General features: G+C 36.2%; 1 protein-coding gene across 1 annotated transcript in view; it reads right to left on the bottom strand.

Moving 5' to 3' along the window:
- Positions 1 to 22,103, bottom strand: part of SLC25A21 (solute carrier family 25 member 21) — a 140,590-nt gene that overhangs the window by 98,812 nt on the left and 19,675 nt on the right. Inside the window, exon 2 of the mRNA XM_026849780.1 lies at positions 18,094 to 18,142. Coding sequence (XP_026705581.1) covers positions 18,094 to 18,122 — 29 coding nt within the window. The 5' untranslated portion in view covers positions 18,123 to 18,142. The remainder of the gene's footprint in view (positions 1 to 18,093; positions 18,143 to 22,103) is intronic.

Here is a 22,103-nt window from a genome sequence, read left to right as displayed (position 1 = left end):
TCCCTCCTAAGGGACAAAAAAATAACAAGAAAAAGATGGAGTTTGAACTCAAAGCAAACATAAAAGCTTTACTTACAAAAAATCAATTACACACTCCAATTTGTTTTTACCAGCAGCCAAAGGAAAACCTGGTTAGCATGTTGCAGGATCCAAACACCTTGGGTCTAGATGTTTCACCAAATTTTACATTATGGCTATTTCTAAGAAAGAAAATAACAATTAGAGACACCTGTTAAAAGTGCCTGTGCTCTGTTCACACTTCATGTAGTATCTTAAAGTGACAGCATATTAAAATGCCAGTGCAATTCTTTTGCATTACAGAAGTATTTATAACAACAGAAAGTGCAATTAAATTCTCTGCTCCTATGTACTTGTACTTGAGTTGCTCAGCATACAAAAAAAAGTACTAAAATACACTGGTGTGGAACGGAAAAGTATTGAAAATATAGACTATAATACTACAAACCACAGAATTAAAAAAGACAAGGGCAGAAAAAAGCTCAGTATCTAGATTACCTTCCCCACCCACCTCCAATTTTATGTACTTATTAAGCACATAATATATTTCCTCTATAGATAATCCAGCAATTTTAGATGTATAGACCCATATTGTGAGTATCCCAGATAAAAGAAATATAACCACACTGAAATTATTTATTCAAAACTTTGCCTTTGATTATGTGCCCAGACACTATACAGCTTGCACATCAATGAAACATTCTTTGAATCTGACCCCTTCAGCACAGACATATGCCTAACTCATGTCAGAAGTTTCTGAGCGGGAACTAAGCCACACTATGGACCATACCTGAGAAACAGCAAGACAATACACCTTCAAACAGTTTCTATAGATCCATTTTATAGAGATCGCTAATACAGTGATGGTATATTTACAGCAAAATTGAAAATTCTAGCTTGATAAATTGGATTGCTATGTTGGAAAATTTCACTTTGAGAAACATTTGTCAATTTAGAGGAAAATTCCAAGAAATACAAAAGTTTATCAAAACTGAATTTCTAATGAAACCTGGCTTAAATATTCCATGTCGTGAGCTCAAGCCCATGTAGATGGTCAGAGCAGAACATCTAAAATACTCTGGCCCTATTTCAATGCTCAGTGGAGTCTGAAGGCAGTGAAAGATAAAATTAGACTGTCATTTGAAAGTGTTTCACATTTTCCCATCTATTTAAAGTCACAGACATTCATCACCCTGAAAAATCTCATGTCATGCTAAATTATCAACCAATATTGGATGTGTGTAACTGATTATTCTGAGCCACAGGACTTTGTGGAATGGATTTAATATTGTAATCAAGGGTATACTACTTTCACATGCTTGTCTGACGCATTGCCCCAGCTTACCACTTTGTAGCAGAAGGAATCAAATTAACTGTCCCTCAGGTACTTTTGCTCACAGACTAGCTTTAATGGAAGTAATGTCAAGTAAATTTGATGGTCTGGTAAACTGTAGTACATGAAGAGTCACCACATTTTTACTTCTGCTACACTTCTGTGACTGGGGCAGCAACCTCTGGCAGAAGGATGGAGGGAACAGCTAGGGGCTTCTTCAGCACACCCTTGATAATCCTACTATGCTTCAGGAGACCTTTGCTGACAAAGGTGTGAGGCTGAGAGAATTTCAGTCCTTGCTCTACTACTAAGGGAAGTTCTTTCAGTTTTCTTCCTCTCTTTTTTTCTGTTCAATAGGGATTAAAACCTTTATGCTGTTTTTAGGACTGTTGCAAAGACTGCTCGCACAGTCAGAATATATGAATTCGAATATGTGAAGTACAAGGAGCATTCAGCATCTGTATAAATTCTGCAGTTTCACACTAGCTTCCAAAGAAGTAGCTTCATCATTCTGAAATCTGAAAAGTTTACTGCAAATTCTAATGACTGATGTATCTCCAAAAGACATTTTCTTCTAACATATTTGTCTGCTTTCTGAAATATGACTTATCAAAACTTTAGGTCACCAAATTGCTGTTTATTCTGAGTTTTATTATGCTCTGGATAAAAATCCTGGTCAATTTGTCAAATATGGAATCTTTCAAACAGCCTCAAGAAAGCTGTCCGTTTAGAAGCTAACTTGTCTGCAGATAGCAAAATAAACTCTTTCCAAAGGCTTCTGGGTATTTATTCCCATCATTTGAACTCTGGTGCAACTGCACAAATTATGTCTTCCAAGAGCACCTGTGAATTGGCCTTGTGTTGTATCAGTTTTATGATTTGTCACCCAAGATTGAAGTTTACATTATCCTTAAGCAATGTGATTAAGTGGGAGGAAGGACTGTGCGCCAAGCTTTTCAAAGCTGTTTCGTGTAGTTCCACTGCACCCAGGCTAGCCAAGAATAGTGGAGCTGTTGTAGCCCCAGCACACATAACACAACTCTGGGAGTTGTTCTAAGTGATGCTGAATTCCTATTAGTCACAAGGGTCTGTCCTGGCAGCCACAAAAAACTGGAGTATAAAAGACATTCTGACCACTGACTTCTTTCCAGGATTACCTATTCCCATATAAGAGTTTGTGAGGAACAGGTGAAGCAGAGTCATTAATCCACCTCTATACCACCTACCACCTAAGGATTTCTGTTCCATTAAGAAAATTTTCCAGTGCTAAAATCTCCCTCAAGGTCCCTTGAGCTGTTAGAGTAGCATAAAAAGACAAGAATAGGACTTTACACTTCCTCTTCAGCAGCTCTAAATACTTCTGCTGTATACATTTCTACAAAGGCTGCAAAGTGAGGAAGTAGAAATGACATCATTAGTGCATTTAATTGATCTCAAGTATTGTTTGGCTAATCAGAGAAAGGTTTCATATATAGTAGCTTCTGCAGCAGAGCCAGCTGAAGATATCTAGTACTATTAACTTTGTTCCACAGAAGTGATTTTCTCTGTGATTGTGTTGTTCCTAATGGATGAGATGTTTTTCATGTGCTTCAGAATGCACGTGAGCGTGATACACTCATCATTCTTTTATTACTTTTCTGATGATTTGTCATGCAATTGAATAGTGGACTGAAAGGGGCTTGCCGAGTCAGTGAATTCAGCCCCTGTTATCACAGGCAACTATGTCATATATACCTTTATAAGTTACTTGACCCAAGAAAGTGACTGAGCTCTACAGTAAAGATAGGAGGTTTTCTGACTCCACAGCACCTATTAGAAGGGTGCATCACAACCTTGCTGAGATACCCTTGCTGAGATACCTAAAACTTAATTCCTAGATTTAAATCTATCCAGGAGAATTTAGACTCAGTTATTTTTGTTCCAGTATTCTGTATAAGATGACAAAAGATCAGAAGGCCATCCATCCTACTATCTAGTCATTGCCAATGGTCAACAGAGGATCCTAAGGCAAGTATGGCAAGAGGACAAGTATTGTACTGTCAGGTTCCATGATTCTGGACCTCAAGCTTCTTGTTAAAAACGTCCTTGGGAACAAGTTTTATATATGGCCATATACTTATTTGTATATCCAAGTTTATTTCCTAGCTAGGGCAGAACATGTTCCATTTTTCTCTCACTGCTCAGCAGAACTGATTGAAAAACTCACACCCCTGCCTGGAGAGAGAGGTCTCAGCTTACTTACATCCACATTCCTCTCCCTCCAACTACACTTACTCTTTGCTGGACAGTTTGTTCTTTTTTTAAAAAAAAAAAAAAAAGATTTTCTTCTTGTTGAATTAATTTTTGGCCAAGTTAGAGAGCTGAATCTGCTGAACACAGGGCTGGCATGAGGGAGTGTGAGGCTCCTTTTAGTAGCCATGAATTATTATAACTGCTGAAGCTGTAATACAAAATTTCAACCCTAATTACATGTTTCACAGAAAAGTCAACAGCTTTTTGTAATATGCAATCATTTGTCATGGTAATAACAGCAAGCAACTTTTGCTATATTGTGCAATTTTATTAACAAACAACTTCAGGAATCCTTTATTCATTCAAATTTGGCAAAGTGTTTAGACACATGAATTAAGTATTGCAGAGCTAATAAATGAGTACTCCAAAGAACAGGAATTAATTCACCCATGATTTAAACGCTTTGATGCCTCTGACTTAAGCTGTTCCATGATCAGTTAAACTGATGTAAGAGTTCACCTAAAACAAAACAAGGAGGTTTTACCCTCAATTCCTTCTCCCCTATTCCTACTTTTTCACTGTGTGGTCCTCTCCTTTCTCTGTGATAGCTCTGATGTTCACTGAACCCTTTTAATAAGCCAATTCAATTCACAAATTCATCAGAAACTGTAACAATTGGTCTTCTCCTAGGGTGCTATGTTGTATAGGCCCATGGGAAACTACAACTTGTATAACGAGGAGTGTTGCTGATATGAAGGACATAAGCATCTTGTCCTTTTAGCAACAACAAAGTGCAAAAATCAGAATTTCCTGTCTTGTGAAATTGAAAACTAAATTTCAGCATATTCCTAAATTTACTGAGACATATCACAGAATCACAGAATGGTTTGGGTTGGAAGGGACCTTAAAGATCATCTAGTCCAACCCCCCTGCCATGGACAGGGACACCTTCCACCAGACCAGGTTGCTCAAAGCCCCGTCCAACCTGGCCTTGAGCACTGCCAGGGAGGGGGCAGCCACAGCTGCTCTGGGCAACCTGTGCCAGTGTCTCACCACCCTCACAGTGAAGAATTTCTTCATTCTATCTAATCCAAATCTACCCTCTTTCAGTTTAAAACCATTACCCTTTGTCCTATCCCTACACAACCTGATAAAGAGTCCATTCCCATCTTTCCTGGAGGACCCATTTAAGTACTTGAAGGCTTCTATAAGGTCTCCTTGAAGCCTTCTCTTCTCCAGGCTGAACAACCCCAACTCTCCCAGCCTGTCCCCATAGGGGAGGTGCTCCAGTATCCTGGTCATCTTCATTGCCTCCTATGGACCTGCTTGAGCAGGTAAATGTCCTTCTTACTCTGGGGACCCCAGAGCTGGACACTGCATGCAGATAGGGTCTCATGAGAATGGAGTAGAGGGGGAGAATCACCTCCCTTGACCTGCTTCCCACACTTCTCTTGATGCAGCCCAGGGCACTGTTGGTTTTCTTGGCTGTGAGCGCACATTGCTGGCTCATAGTCAGTTTTCCACTAATAACCCCAAGTCTTTTTCCACAGGGCTGCTCTCAATCCATTCCTTGCCCAGCCTGTATTTGTGCTTGGGATTGCCCTGACCCATGTGCAGGACCTTGCACTTGGCCTTGTTGAACTTCATGAGGTTTGCTATGAAGTATATGCCATATACTGTTACAATGCATTATCTGTAGAACAATGGCATTGCAAGCTGTTTCACTTCTTAGATATATCAAACTGTTCAGATAAAGCAATTTGTCAGGAAAAAGCATAAGAAGAGTTATGAAAAGGAAAAGGATGCATTGCTATTCATTAAAAAATTCACCTTTCCATGGCTAAATTAGGAAAGTCTTTTACCTACCTAACATTCTTGCATTATATTTATTCCCCCTGTGGTGGGACTCAACTTATAACTTCAGACAAACTTTTTGTCCATACTAACTGGATTTCATATTCTAAGAGAAGATATAACATTATGAAGTATGTTCTCTCAGACAAGATAGAAAAAATGGCAATCATACAAATAAAAGTTCAATATTTATCTTGGAAACATAGTAAATAAATATGCATACAAAGATGAGATGCAGTTTTGCATTATAACAGAGAATCTAACAGTATGCAGCACCTAGAAAACTTAATGTCTTAATTTTATGATATATCATCAAACTGAATAAATTTTCCCTGCAGTTTTGCAATTTCTAGATGTGACATAAGGAAAATGATAGGACCATACTACATAAACTAGAGAAGGGAGTTGGCTGACAAGGAACCAGAAGCAGGGCTAACTCTTTTAGTGTCAGATCACCCTTCCACCAGATGACAGTGTATACACACATGTTTTTCATGCATTGCTTTAGCATACCTGCCTGGGTTGCCCCCTTCTTTGTCCTGGTATTGCCTGTTACTCAACTGTGTGAGGAACCAATTCCAGAAACCAAGCTGGCTAAAAAGAATTGCAACCTGAAAATGATTAATTGATCAGTTTTCCTCTGCGTCAACTCCCCGAAGTTCCACTGTATGACTGTGTCAAGGGAACAAAAGAACTGAGTTTAAAGTGTTGTGGAACCACATTTTCAAATGAAATATGCCTTCATTCACTTCTTTCTAAGATACAAAAAAAGTCAGAAAAGTTTTTCCTTTTTGCTTTTCCTTTCCTAATTTGTGTTCCAGTTTAGCAATCTCAAAACTATTTAATTTGATCCTTCCTTGTAGCTGACTCACTCAGGGAAAAGTATCATGAGACAGCAGAATAATCTAAAGACCTGCTGCTGTCTACAGGCACTTTTCCCAACCCAATTCCCATTTGTCTTGTCCTCCTTCCTCCCTTGTACTGTCTATGATACTTGTCTGATTCTTGTTTTGATTCAGCTCACTAATGTGCTAGAGAAAGAAGTATGTACCTCCTGGGAGAGACCATCTTGATCTAAGTTGCTGCATCTGGGATGATGCTAGATGGATAGTATCACATGTAGCACTGAAAAATATATCTCCTCTCTGTTACAGATGCTGAACTACATCATGTACATATGGGCATTTGCAGCACTTTTAACCACTCCACTGCAGACAAGTATATGGCAGCTAGTACACAGGGGATACTGCTCCAGATTTAGGGAAAGGGGTTGAAAGGTATACAGAATAGCAGTACTTCTGTAGTTATGAGAATTTCGTACTGCTATGGATCAACAACCCACTACTGGGATAAGGGAAAACCAGGAAGGTCACAGCACCTCTTGAGGCACAATCCCTTCCATGTGCAGCTCTTCAACTGGTGCCACTGAGCTCTGCCCCGGCTCAACTTGGGTTGTAAAAGCACAATCTAACCCACTGCCTGCTCACTAGGGAGTCATCAGCTTACTACAACATTGCAGCAGCTAAAAACTTGCAAATATTTCCTTAGTTGATTTTTTTTTTTTTGTCTCTTGAGAAATAAATTCAAAACCCAGCTCTATTGTGCCAAGATTATTTTGGAGATGATATTTTACTTGCATCCTACTCAACATGAAGACTCTTGTTTCTCAAAACCCCCTCTAGACCTAAAATACACACTGATGCATCTGCTCATAAAAACATACAAAAAGCATAGTTCATAAAGATGTTATCTCTTTTTATTTATTTATAGATTTACTTGGCGCTTACTGGCCTAATGCAGTTATTTTAGGGACATAGTTAAATACAGTATTAATGGCCAGCTTCTCTGAGAGAATTATTGGCATTGCTACAGTTACACTGTGCTTCCAACATATACAGCTTTATTCTCTTGTATCCATAGATTCTAAAAGCTAGCTCAAATACAAGTAAGAAAAAAAGAAATGTAAGGAGGTAGAAAATTTCTGTTTATTGTAAATGAAGATATTAAACAGTGATTTTCCCATACTTAAACTGCCTTCCACTCATTTTATTTACCACATGATCAAATACTAATATAAGTAAACACAGGGGATTTTTTCCATTTTTTTTAAAACAAAGTGGTTCCTTGCTTTATTCTAGACATATTCCATCCATAGTTAGAAATTAGGCATGACAGTGGTCTAATGCAAAATTTTTGTCCATGGAGAAATCAGGCATGTCCATGGTCTACCCCTGAATGGGATCATAATGTTTTATACCACTGACAAATCATTAACATCTGTTAATAACTGACCCAGCTGCTTTGTTAGATTGTTTTTTTAAAAATCTTATGTACACCATAGACGTCTCCAACTTGTAGCCTATTAACCTTTCCCAGCTGCTTAATCTTTATTTAAAATATTACTTTAAAATGCATACATTTTCAAAACTATCTAATTTCTTTGTCTCCAGACTACTTTTGTAACTGTGCTAACATCTGTTCATTTCCACTCCCCAATTCCCATCTTAAATACTTATTTTCAGCATGTATTTTTCTTGTAAATAGAATCCCATGTACTTTCTCACCTCCTAGGCCCTACACTTTCTGCTTTCTGCTCTTGCTCTCATTCCACTCCATCCCTCATGGTTTCACTTGACTCATTATATTTTAAATACAGGATTGATACTGAGAAAGGATTATTTAAAGGGCTTCTTTGAATATCTCACACTTATTTAGGCTTGGGAAAAAGAAAATGGGGGCATGCCATGCATCTATTGTGTCTAAAGGGAATAAATAAATGGAAAGGGCCATAGGTAGTTGTTAGGGATGAAACTGCATAATGGAAATATTGGAACATTAGAAAATACTTCCTGACTGTGAGGAGTGGTAGGCAATGCAAGAGCCTCTCAAGGGAATTAGAGGGAGCTTGTCACCTGTCATACTTTAAAATAGGCTTGACAAAAGCTGTGTTTTGGGGCCAAGCAGCTAACAGAGGCAGGGAGAGAGGAGAGGGAAGAGGCTTCTGAACTCTATACTGGGATGGGGATTTCTGAGTGCTGGTACAGCAGTGGCAGGAGGCAGGACATGATGGATGCAGGCTGTGACACCCCATTTGGGAACTGGCTGTGATTTTAAGTGCTGGTTCTACTGAAGTGGTCTAAACTGCCTCCAGTACAGCCCTGGATAAAATGTTAGCAGTTTTGGTACCATTCCTCATTGCCATGAACTAGCAGATGAACAGGCGAATAGATGTCCCATGTCCAAAATAAATAAATCAGATTCATAAATGATGTACAGGATAGCACACATTACATTGAGCCTTATGACTCTTAATGTTATTTCTTTCTCACTATCAAAGTCTAAGGGGTACCGAGTCAATTTACATAACTCAAAAAAGGTACATTACCATAAGTTATAGTAACTACTTTTTTTTTTTTTTTTTCCTTCTTTTTACAGCAATACAATGGCATATCCCGAGGCTGTGGGAATCTGAACAAATAAAATAATTAAACACATCTATTGTGTTTAATACAAACCATAACACACACTATAATACTAGAGGGTTTTTGCTGTACAAATATGGCTGTATTTTTCCAGATCTGTCAGCTGACCCACATATACAAAATGTTTCAAACTGAATTTCATTTCTGTCATGAAGATGTGGTCATTGTTTCTGATTCATGTCAATGTCCTGATTATCCGCAGAACTCCTGAGATGCTACAAAGAGTATCCAAGTGTTTCTACACTGTCTATTTCTTTGATAGGTTCTAACTAGAAAAGCAGCCAACAGTACAATGAGTATATTTTAGAGGGTATTTAGTCCTTGGTTCTCTCCCTTTTCTTCCTTTTCTCATCAGACAGTGCAGTGAAAAAAGAATTATTCTGTCATATCTGTAACCCATAGCACAGTTCTCCATAATTACAGTTTTGGAGCTCTTTTGTCATGTTTGCCTATTCTGTCTAGAAGAGGGTTATTTGTAGCCTCATATTACGAAAGGAAATATTTTCCTAAAGATAAAAACAAATGGAAGGAAAAATATTCAGAGCTTCCTGGGATTTAAACTGCAAGTGGACAATGTGCAGCCCATGAAATCACAAAATGCAGTCCACACCACCCTCTTGCAACTGCATTATGAGGACACAGCTAATCAATTGCAGGTTTTTTCAGTACTAGAGAAAAACTGCATTTCCTCTACTAAGGAAGATGCTATACCAGTACAAGCAAATATGCCTGTGTACATTTATTTTTAATATGTGGAAATATATAGATGCAAATTATAGAAGGGAAACCCTCAGGCTCTTGTCATATTACAGGTTCTGCCCTGTCGTTGACAGTAAATGTTTACACGAACTTTGTAAGTACTGGAAATCCAAACGCAGAAAGAATATTGTGCTATGGCATTAGAATGAAAGCAAAATGTAAATTAAAGGGACCTGAAGTGAACTATTTTAGCTCATTGTCCAAATTGGAGGGAAAGCAAAATAACAAGCATAAAATTTTCAAGAGAACAAATACATGTTTAAATTTTGCAAATGTCCATAGTCAAAGGATTGTCACGAGTAGGATGGATAATATTCAGTATGTCTTTTAGCATGATTTCTATGTATTCCTCAGAGCTGCTGCACAAAGAATCATCTTTAAGGGTTCTACTAGACAGAGCTGTGCTGGAAAGACATGCCAGAACAAAAATCTCAAACAAAATTATATACTACATTTTGAAGAGGACTAAGGCCAATCCAAGTCAGCTTTGATCCAGCCTCCTTCCAGAAACCTAAACCACACCTTCTGCATCTACTGGACTGAGAAGAAAATATGCAAGAAAACTATCACACATTTCCTCTCATCAGTCCTGGTTCTTGCTGAGGCATTCCTTCTCTTTTGCTCTCTGTGTGAGACTGTTCACTTGCTTCCTCTACTGAAAAGCTCATCTGCTCATCTCTGAATGCGTGTCTTCTCAGTTCTTCTATGATGGTCTCAATACTTCCTTCCTGCACATAGAAGCCATTTCTCTTCCTTCTAGGAAGGGGGACTTCTAGGGGGACTGGACAGCTGTACCCCTATAGTATGTAGATAGCTAATTAAGCATCTGGAGTTTTCATTTATTTAATTTTATTCACCTAAAAACCTCAGAAACAAGGAAAGGATTCTTTAAAAGGGAATCAGAGATTATTGTTCTACCTTGAGCATGCTGAAGGTGGACATGGCTAATTTGGTGGGTGTTAGAAATTTCCGATTGTTACAGCTCAAGAAACTATGGTTAGTTTTGGTATGGCCAGTGAAATGGCACAGACAAGATGTAACCCAAAGCATGGTATCATCACGCCATAATGTCAAATGGAAGTTATTATCTTATGGTATTTCAGTTGTTTAAAAAAGTACCTACTGTTCATTAAAAAAAACAGAGTAATTGACAGAATGCTTAATTGAAATTAAGGAAAAGCTTGAGAAGAGAGATCTCTGCCAGTCTGATTTGCTGATGCACAAATTCAGCTTCTGTCAAAGGAGGGATAGGATTATTCTAAAATCAAGAAACAATATATGTTATAGTTTTTTTTTCAAAAATCTACACTGATTCGAAATACGGATATTATTAAACAGTTCTGCTGTTTGATCACAAATAACACAGTATCCCATGAGGAGAGGATGAAGCTGCATTTATACAGTTCCTTTTATCCCAAAGGATCCTGACACTCTTTATAACATATACATATGGCATGCCTATGAATACAAAAAAAGCACATAGTAACAGAAATCACTTTGACCAGCACTGCAAATCAGAGCATCTGTTTAACAGTGCACACCAATACTGTTCTTTAATTCAGGGAAGGATTTAAATCGGAATAGTATATCTAGCAGGAATTATTAGCCTGTGTGCCCTTATTAATTCCTAACAGATTGTACATAGAAGGAAAACAAAGGGTAAATTACAGACCCCTGGATCACATCCACATCCAAATTATTGTAAACTTCAGATACATTCTTATTATACAAAACTTGGATCTGTAAGGAAATATTCAAAGTATTTGAATGCTGAAATTCAAATGCCAAAACCAGAGTACAAGCTACAATATGCACACAAACCCCATGAACAATTGTGCCAAAGGCCACTATAAATCAAGTAAAACTAATCCCAAAGAAAAGCCTTGACATTCAGTTGAAATAAGGACATTAAATTGTGTTGTTCAGGGATTATTTTTACTTTTTGTTTGTTTGTTTTTTGTTTTTCAACTCAAAATGAAAAAATCCATGTCTCAGGAAATGATCAGTTTCGATACTTTTTTATTCATTTCTTTTAGGTGACAGTGGATGTTGGCCTCTACATTTTCAACCCAAAACTTGTTTTCCTAGCTCAGAATTACTTAAAATTAGTTGGAAAGAAAAAAAATAAAAGGCATTGAAAACTTCCAAAATTAAAAATTAATTAAATGAAGAATTTCATTGGCCAAAACTCATTATTTTTCTAACAGACTTCTGAGAGTTCAACTGTTCATTCCAATATAGAATTGTTTGGCATCCTGATAATTTTCCCAGGACAGGAAGACTATTTTCTGCTTAAAACTTTTGTGAATCTAACTAGAGCAGTTTGCATCAAGTAACATGAACTTAACATCGCCTGATGCAAACCAAGTGAGCTATGGTCATTTGGAAATAGTAACATTGTATAAGGACAATGAACTCTTCCTTAAACCAATGTTTTTCAGAAACGGGCTCCACTACTGCTCATTCAAACAAAAAAGACCAGAAATCAAAGAGGAATTAATGATATAAAGGAAGTAGCTCTTGCAAAACAACAGATGGAATGAGATCGGAAACACATGTAGTAAGCTGAACTTTTTTAATAAGACCAAAATGACAGAACTGGAACAAAGAAACAAAATGGATAAACACGCACACAAATCAGCAGAAGAGTTGCTAACTAGAAATGGGTCTGTAATGCAGACTCCAAATGTGGATTTAGATCCCAAATTATTTTCTAAATTTGGGGGTTTAGATCCATGATGTTGGTCTAGATTTTTGCAGAAAGAGTGGCAAACCATAAAATCTCCATCATGACTAGATGAAAACTTTCTCCAGAGTTTCTAAGGTGAATTATTGGCCTCATTTTTTTAATGCTGATATTCTGGATCACACATAAGATGGAAAGTCAGCTCACATGAAGATTCTGATCTAACACTGAACTATGTAAAAAGGTGTTAAAGTAGAAGCAACATGGATTGCATCTTTCCCAGATTCTGTGAAAAGTGAGACAGAGCTTTAAGAAAAAAACCAGGGAGGTCAAAGAGGTTGATCAGGAAAACAAGCTGTACTTATTAACAATCTCCTGATAAATTGAAGTAAATGCTTTTGAAACAATGCCTTCTGGGTCTCTCAGGCATTGCTGTCCATACTGCACACCCATCATTGAGCTGGTTTAGTAGGTGTCCCTGCCCATGGCAGGGGAGTTGGAACTAGGTGATTTTTAAGTTCCCTTCCAACCTAAACTTAATTCTATGATGCTATGATCCCAATGTGAGGCTGGCTTATGAAGACACAATTATGTCTGAAAATAAACAAGTTTGTTTAAATAGAGAGCAAAACAATTTAAAGTCATAAGTAACTGTCATTATTTGAATTAGCCAGAGAAGTATTATTAAATATATGTTTCAGTTGTTAGGACATAAGTTACCCTGAAGATTCTCCTGATAAAATAATAAATTAGACTGTCTCTGAGTCCTTTAGATGATAGTTGCCTTATGATAACATTTACTGCTCTTAGAATACGTTGTCTGGAAGCAAAAAACCTTTAATCCTCAAGTGATATGAACTAATCTGTCTACACTGAAGTCAGTACAGATCTGGAGCATAATTTTGTATTAGTGTGATATGAAAGAAACCATCTTTCTTTCAAATATTTGTCTCAAAACATATAGTGATGTCAAATTACTGCCAAAATTAAAGAGATAAGTAAATGATTCATCTAATCCACATAACATTTTTCCTGTTCACATGCAGACAGAAATATTTTCAGATGTGTTATGTATTTGAAAGTTTTTGGTGATGTCTTGTTATTTTTTCCTCTATTATTTGAAAGCATGTAATCATACATTTCTTCATATGTGTTTTCTATTAAATTCTGTCATGTAGACAACTGTTAAGAAAAGTTACAAGTATGGTTTCCATTTTCTAACTATACAACACCAAGTCACAGCCACCATGACTATTTCTACTTCAATATATATTTCACAGTTTGTACGAATACTTGCCCAGGTAACTTTGAAATTTGTTTTCAAGAACAGTGGAGTCACTAAAATTCAGCTGTATAAATATTGGGGATAATCAGTGCAAAAGGGAAAGCACATGTAAAGGTAATCAACTTATAAACCTGAGGAAATAATAGCCAAAATTTCATTTCTAGTCAGTCCTAATTTTGCAGTATCGCTCTTGGTTGCATGCATATTTTGAGGTGTTAAAATGTAATAGCAAGAAAAATTCTATGTTAGTGCATGTAGATTGGAAGTTAACAAGCTCCTGAAAATGTCAGTTTTATGCCAGCAAGTAGTAGGGAAATTTTAAAAGATAATATATTTTTTCCTGAAAATTCAAACTGTTCAAGGCTATAACAATACATCAGAACATAACCTGGAGCCATCACACAGACCACAGTAATATTGTCCAGTTATCAATCAGGCTTGCTGAACTGATCTCTTAAAAAACATTAGCTTTCCCTTGACTTCAGACGACTCCCTGTAATTCTCTCCCTTTCACTCACCAACTACACTCGTGAGCTGTTGCATAAGTATTAATTTTCCAAAAATAAAACATTATTAGGTTCCAAATTTTGTATATTTGCTTAAGCCGAAACATATGCCACTAGGACACAAAGAATAAACTCTACCTGGAAAAGCCCTTTGCTTTTTTAAATTTTAAAGTAATATATATGACAATGCCTTGTCCCAGGTATCATGATTTAGCATACCCTTTTTTCAGCGCTTGGTAAGTCTGATGGATGAAAACAACATTACAGCCTGTGTTAGACTTAACATCCAAAAAATGGTCCAAAATAAGCAAAAACAATGTGTCCAGACTAAGACACTTTTCTCCTCTCTTTCCAGCAAAGAAAAATCATCTAGGTTTCTTAATTAAAAAGTAGACCTTCTATGTCTTGACTGTATCTGTACCAAAAAACCTCTTAGTTGCTACTGCTCTCTCTCCTCATACATAGGCACTCATATAAACCCTTACCAAATTCTGTAAAACTTGTATTTAGGAGGACAGGAACAGAGATTCAGTACTTTAATCTACAGATGGTTAAATTCATCATAAGGGTAACTGATAAATAAAACAGCTAACAGAGTCTCTGTTATACTGAGACATTAAAAGTTTAGCCCAATTTTTTTTTTTTTCAGTAGTGTCTCATCAGAAACTATACCAATATATCTTGTAATTGAGAAAAGAGTTTTATTTCAATGAATAAGTGGGATTCATAGATCTAAAACAATAGATCATAGTTATCTCCACCTACTTATCTTGCTCACATGAATTTCTTAAAGTAATGATCTTTGGTGTTCTAATAAATAACAAAATAAAATTACTTCAAATGTACATTTAGTAAAAACCACTCCATTAAGCATCTAGCTTGTCTATAGTTTACAAACATGTATTTTTATATGTATATAGTCCCTCCCTTGATGTGAGTAGATAAACAAGTCTAGCATTGTTACTGTAGAATAATAGAAAACTACTAAACACAGAAAAGATATTGCAAAATGTATTCACAAAAAAGGCCAAACCATTTTCCAGGATTTCAAAATAATCTCTGACAGTAACTTTCTTTTCTCCAATTTTTTATTAAAAACATACACACACAAAATAATCGATGAAGCAAAGATGCTAAGCCACCAGTCCACTAGATGTGAGCCTTTGGCATTTTCTTTAAACTCATTCAGAATGCTAACTTAGATCAATAAGATTCCACTAATTTGAAAAGGCCATGGGACTCCTTCCACCAAACAAATAGTTTATAGAAAAAAGGCAGGAAACTCAAAACACCATAAAAATTAAGCAACAAATGGTGCTTTTATAAATCCTTTCACCTAACCATAAGGAAAAAACCCCTAAACAAGCCACCAAAACTGTAATAGCTAGAAATGATTAGGAAATAACAGATTATTAGTACCGTGTTGGAAAAGAGTAAGTGCACCACAGTCTTCGAGGCACTACAACAAAGGTATAAAGTAAATGAAAATGTATTAGAAAACATTCTAAATCCAAACTTCAGAATGAAAAACAATGTTTTGTTTTAATTTCTGCAAGGTCATCAAAGAATTAATCTGCTAGAGTAAATTTGGACCATTACAAAATGAAAAGAAGTAGCATGATGTTAGGAACATAGAATTGAATGTTGGATATCAAAGGATGTTCTATTCTTGGTTTTGTCATTGGCTTTCAAAATGTTAAGTATTTTCAAGTACTAACATCTGCTAAAACCAGCAGAAAAATTAATGCAAAATCTGTGTAGTATCTCTGAATATCTCTGCATCAACAAAACACAGGAAAAGTACCCCTTAGGTGCTGCCCAATTCTGCAAACAGTTGCAGCTAACTCAGTGGAAGAGTGGAGGTAACTCAACTTCACTTGAAGTTTCTTCAAATGAAGAAATTTGCTTCATGGCTTTTTTACTCGATTCAGCCCCTTGGTTTCACCACAATCCATAATCTGATTTCTTCTGCACACCTACTGTTCTTCCATTTTTTTCCTACTTGTTTAATTCCACTGTTTATGGACTCAGATCTCACAGATTTCCTAATCTTTATTACGTTTTTTAAAAAATATTGATACAGTTTCACAAACATTCCTGTATACTCTTTAATGTTTTCCATTTCTGGATCTCAGATCTGATTAGCATTTTCACTACTAAAAGTATGACAAACCCAGTAAAATCTGGAATAGAAATGGGGGAATCTGTCCTTGTAGTCTGAGTCTCAAACGTATGTGTGGTTTCTATCAGAAAGCTGAAAGTACGTCTGTTGATTGCCAGTTTATCAGAACAGATGTGCAATTAATGCTTTTTCTGATTTATGATATGTGGCATGTCTTAAATCATGAATGATTCTAAGGATATGTATTTTGTTCTTTCAACCAAGATTGGAGGCATGACAATGTGTAGCATGACAACCTCAAAGGAACCAAAGATAGGAGAAGTAAATCACTGATGCTGCATTCATACTACAGAAGAACCTGACTCCTGGTTTAGTACTGAGGAAAACAGGAAGAGGTAAAACCAAAAGCTTGAGAGCCATACAGCACAACCTGCCAAAATGAAATCTTTAAAGCTCATCCCACAAGGACCACAGGACAGCAAAGCAAGACAGATTTTTTTCTTCTGAATTTGGTCTTGTATTTGTTTTGCTTGTACTCTGTTGTTTCTGAGTCTTTAATTTCAATCTTTTAATCTAAATATTGTTTTAATAGCAAGGTCTCAGTGGTACTTGGAGAGGCAGAGAGGACCCTTGAAACCACCAAGTGTATTGTCTCCGTAGGAATAAATATATTCAATATTATAAAGGCACACAAAAAAATTGCCTGAGCAAACTCCCGAGGAGAATCTACAGCACCTCAGTAGCTGTTAGTGCAGATGGAGCCTGCATTACTGTCCTCCGGTGTTGGGCAATGACCATTGATGGCCTCCTCCCGCAAAATGCAAGCTGCAGGAAAGTGCATCTCGAAGTCTTAAGTAAACCCCAGAATGTGATTTAAACAGAAGTCAAAATACATCCCTAATGAGCTCACGTGTTGGCTACCTGGAACTAGAATCACAAGTCAAAACTGACTGCTTTAAGCATATTCCAGAGACCACAGCTGTCCTCATAATTTGTTTAGGGCTGATTCATCTCCTAGTGAAGCTTTTCTGCCTACATGACTGAGACCTAGATAGAGCTCCAGGAGCACTATATGGTAATTATTTGCATTGTATGTAACACACGTGGCATGAAAGGTTTTATCCTCATTGTATACTTCTGAATTTTGGTTTGCTTTTCATATATGGTAACACTCCCTCATGAACTGATATGAAAACTAAAAAGCATAAAAAAGCAAAAAACATATTCAAGAAACTAGAAACACAATTATTCTTTTTCCATCTCCATAATCAACATTAAAAAAAACTTAATTTGACCAAATTTTTCAGGTCACTTAATCATTTATACTCACATAAACACTAATACTCAGAAAAGAAAATAGGGAGAGATAAAAAGATTTTAAAAGATAAAATAATGAAGTTACTTGGCTTATAGAGAGAATATGGAACACCTTATTTTATTATTTTTATCAGCTCTCAAAATTCTGTGAAAATTATTTTGGAGGCAATATGGTATTTGGCAATTACATGTAAAAGCATTACTACAGATGATACATATAGTAAGTAAATTTAACTATAGTTCTCTTCATGTTATAGGATTTTGCTACATTAAAAATACATGTCATAAACCAGATTTAACACCTTTAGATGACCTCTAATCAGAAATGTGTTATGAGATTCAAATTCCACCTGTCAAATGCTGTAGATACAGGTAAGTAAATATAAATGCCATTAAAGGTGCAAGTTATCTTACTTGGAGTTCTAGCATTTTATTTTTTGACAGCTCCTAATCTGGATATCTTCCAGTGTCAACAAGACCTGTTCAAGCAGAATCTTACCTTGTTTTCACTACATCAAGGGGATGCATCAGGCAAATTTCTACAAGACCTATAAAATAATAATAAAAAAAGTCCTAATGAACATTTGTATAAATAGTAGTTAATTTTCATTTTCAAACTCCAATAGTTTTTGAAATTTGAAAAGTAACGTAAAAATCGAAATGTATCATTGTTGAGATAGTCTTTATATACCTTGTATATTAAACATACACTTCTCCGGTATATTTGAACCATCAAGGATTTTAGACAGTAAACAGTTCTACTTGTTCATTATAGTGGGAAAAGTGAGGACTTAGGCTATGTGATCAATTTAATCATAGTTTTTGCTCAGTTTTCTGACAAGAACAGGAGGAACATTTGACTGGTGTCATATAAAATACGTTAAGTCTTTCTGAAATTAGTGAAGGAAGGGAGTTCAGGCTGGCATTGGCTTCTTCGTCATGTAAGACTAATCCCTAAGGACACTATTATTATACAGGACAGCACTGGAGGCTCAGATGAACTTGATGTTAAGATGACAGCTGATTCCTGAGCTGGCTATCTGTGCTGAAGCCTTACTGGTTCTTCATCCTGTCTTGCTTTATGATAATGCCGATGTGTAGTCCTGGCTTTTCCCCTTCCTCTCCACTGCTCATCATGAGCCCTTAAATTCACATGCTGGGGGCTTTCCATGTCCAAGAATGGAAGGTGTGAATAGCAAGGGGGAAATGCCAAGAAAGAAGAGATCTGGAAAATACTGAATGCACCTGCCACCATCAGCTTCAAAGATGGTTCTGTTACTTTTTACCATCTGACACCACATGAAAAGTCCAGAAGTTTACCATCCACATTTTGTCCATGCTCTGCAGCAGGTGTCGCCCAGGGAGAACTTTCAGAGTTTCTCTATATTGGCTTAAATTTTCTGGGCTTGCCTATTCCTCTGTCCATTCCAAGTATCACCCTCATTCCAAACAGCAAAAACAATAAAAAGATGTATTTATCAGGATTACAGTAAAAGTGTATTTTAGAGACCTATCAATGTGCAGAGATAATAAAAACAACTACATAAATCTTAAAGGATTTTGAAATGCCAAGAAAATACATACCCATATGTACAAGACACTAGATTATCATGTTTTTGAACTTTCTGTGCCCTGGTTTATTAAGCTTCTTAAGCATCCATGGTCTCTTTTTATCCAGAGTAATAAATTTAACACAAAAACAGTTTGTGAAAACTATACTTACAATAATGTTTGAATGCATGTATTTAATGAATGCATCTAAGAATGAATGTATTTAATCTATTTATTATTATAGCAAAAGTAATTACAAAACTTCTGTATTATAGAATGTGTCTTTTGGTGATTCATGGCTAAACTTCTAAAAATCTTGACTCAGGAAAGCATTCTTATTCGAGTTAAAATATCTGCAAATCCCTTCCTTTATGCATACCATACAGTCCTACTGAAAGTAAGCACATGCTTATGTTCCACTAGATGTTCTCCTTGTTCAGATATTGCTGTCTTAAGGTCCAGATCCTGTCCTCTTATTTTAATGGCACAGAATATGGCTGAGCTCAGCTGTCACTAAAGCTAACAGTCTCTAATACCTAAAACAATCTATTACATGCTAGATTATGCAACTACTTTCTCTTTCTAAGCAAGGCAAAGAAATTAACACAAAGTGAAAATTTCATTTTGAAATATTCCACACACAAACTACTGAACTAAAGGAATTTGCACTTTGGCCTTATTCTTTGGCAGACGTGATGGAGAAAGACTCTTGGTGGGTGTCATGCAGGAGCCAGGCTCTGCCTGGGTAGCATACACTGTAGTGTCAGAAACTTGAGTTCTTTTTTTCATTACTGAATATAAATTTAAGGAAGGCTTAAAGTTTCAAATTTCAATTATTTTAGAACTAATAAATTTAGTGTTTCAAGTAGAACAGGAAAAGTGTGGGATTTTTAAAGTTTATATAATATATATATATACATTCCAAAACATTATCTACTTTCTATTTCAAGTTTATCCAAACTTTCTGAATAATATAGGTACTTATATAAGTAAGTCTTCTATGCTGAACCAAAGCATTACCAGAGGAAAGATTCTCACTATAGCCAAAGAAGAGTTAGCCAATAAAAGCAATAGAGCTTTTAGCTCACCCTGTAATAAATGCCTGTGTTTAAAAATTACCATTTATTTTCTGTTTGATATACTTCACATATTGAATACATATATTATTGATAATTGTTATATATTTCTCCTAAGGAAGAACAATCTATTTATATAACAACAGAAGAGTGCAAAAGTTTTGTACACAAACAGTAGTAATTTTTGGAGTTAGTAACAGAAGGAGGGCATAAATGCTAAAATTCTCAACAAAATAAATTTGAACAGGAGTTTACATGGAAGTTTGTGAAGAAATTAAAAAGTTTAAACTGAATTCTTGACATAAAATACTTGTTGAGAGTTCTAGTTTAACATACACAATTTTCTTACTTTCTATTATTCCACTGTAATGTATAAAGCTTGCAAAACATAAAACTGGACATATAACCCCTTACACCTAACTTCTTGCCCCTGTGTTTGAATGACAGTATCAAGTTAATATTTATGAGAATTTTTTTGTCATAGTTTCTTTCCACTCCGTGCAACATTGTTTTGTTCTTCAGTTCTGGATAAAAGGAAGAAAACACCAAAGATATCACCAAAGAACACTAAAATTAGTAGTAACGAGAGTCATTAAAAATCATGCAATTTAATATATTTATTTTTTCTAGAAAGCAAAAGCTGTCATTGCTATTTATTTATTGCTGTAATTATTGCCCAGGAATGTCTTTTATTTTACTAAACTAAGGCCAAATTGCATGTTACATAAGGGAACATAGACTATAAGTTTTCTGTCCTAATTCTATCCCAAAACCTATAAACTACTCCAGCAGCTGCCAACAGGTGCTTTGCAAGTGGAGCTGCAGTCGAGTGTTTCAGTGCTGGCAGGGGGCATAGCCTATGAGTTTTTTCCTTTCCAAGTACCCTCCTTTTCCAGCTTCTCTCCCCCCCCCCGCCCCTTAATTTTTGATCTTCTATTTCATTTTGTTTTGGCAGATAGAGCCTACAGTAGGGGGCCAAGCATGGCGCCAGGGGTTGTTCACCCTATTTTGTTTTTGCAGCATTAATACCCATTTTGGGAGAAAAGTGTACAGTGCCAGAATTTGGCTCTACTTTTTTGGTCCTCATAGGATAATTCTTAATTCAGGCATTTTTCCAGCAACTGAATCAGATGAATTCCAAGACCCTTGGCAAGAGCTCTGTTTTGATAACTTCAGGATTCTATTGGTTATCTGCCTTTCTCAGTCTTTCCTTTGTCTCATCATTTAATAATGCACTAGGTTTTAAATGGTGTATAGTTACTTGATTTCACCAGACAGGACTCGTCAAAAGATGCTGAGATTATGACACAGCTCTCTGAAGAGCACCAAAGGAGTGCACACTGTGCAAGACACTAATGGAACAGCTACAAACACAAGCTACATTTTTCCATCTACTAGAGTAGTCATGCAAATCATTACAACATCCTACTTGATAGCCTGCCCAGAAAGTGTGGTGGCCCTACTAAATTACAAGCACTCTGAGATGTGCTCAATAAAATAAAATATATTGCTCTTTCTTTAGCTAATGTTCATCAGCTTTGTGACAAATTCAATTAGCACTATGAAAATCTAATTTGCTGAACAGCTCTATCAGGGTGCAATATATTTTAACTTGCCACATTGTAAAGACTACTGTTTACAAACTTAATTTTCATGATAAAGTAGTTAACATAGCTACAGACAGATTGCCCAAAAACATATTCTAATTGTCCCATTGGGTCTCCTTGGTGATGTCACATGTGAACTAACCCAGAGTGATTTATGATGGCCTAATTATTTTTAAAACAATTTAGATCCAACTAGCTGAGCAAGAGCCCAAAGGTAATATAGAAAGGAACAATTACTAGATCAGTCTAACATTCATTGTATTCTGGGTGGGAAA

Source organism: Athene cunicularia (genome assembly GCF_003259725.1).
Source record: "Athene cunicularia isolate RWA chromosome 5 unlocalized genomic scaffold, athCun1 chr5_part1, whole genome shotgun sequence".
Classification (NCBI taxonomy): domain Eukaryota; kingdom Metazoa; phylum Chordata; class Aves; order Strigiformes; family Strigidae; genus Athene; species Athene cunicularia.
Note: the sequence above shows the minus strand (reverse complement) of the source record. Positions and strands in the feature narration are given on the sequence as shown.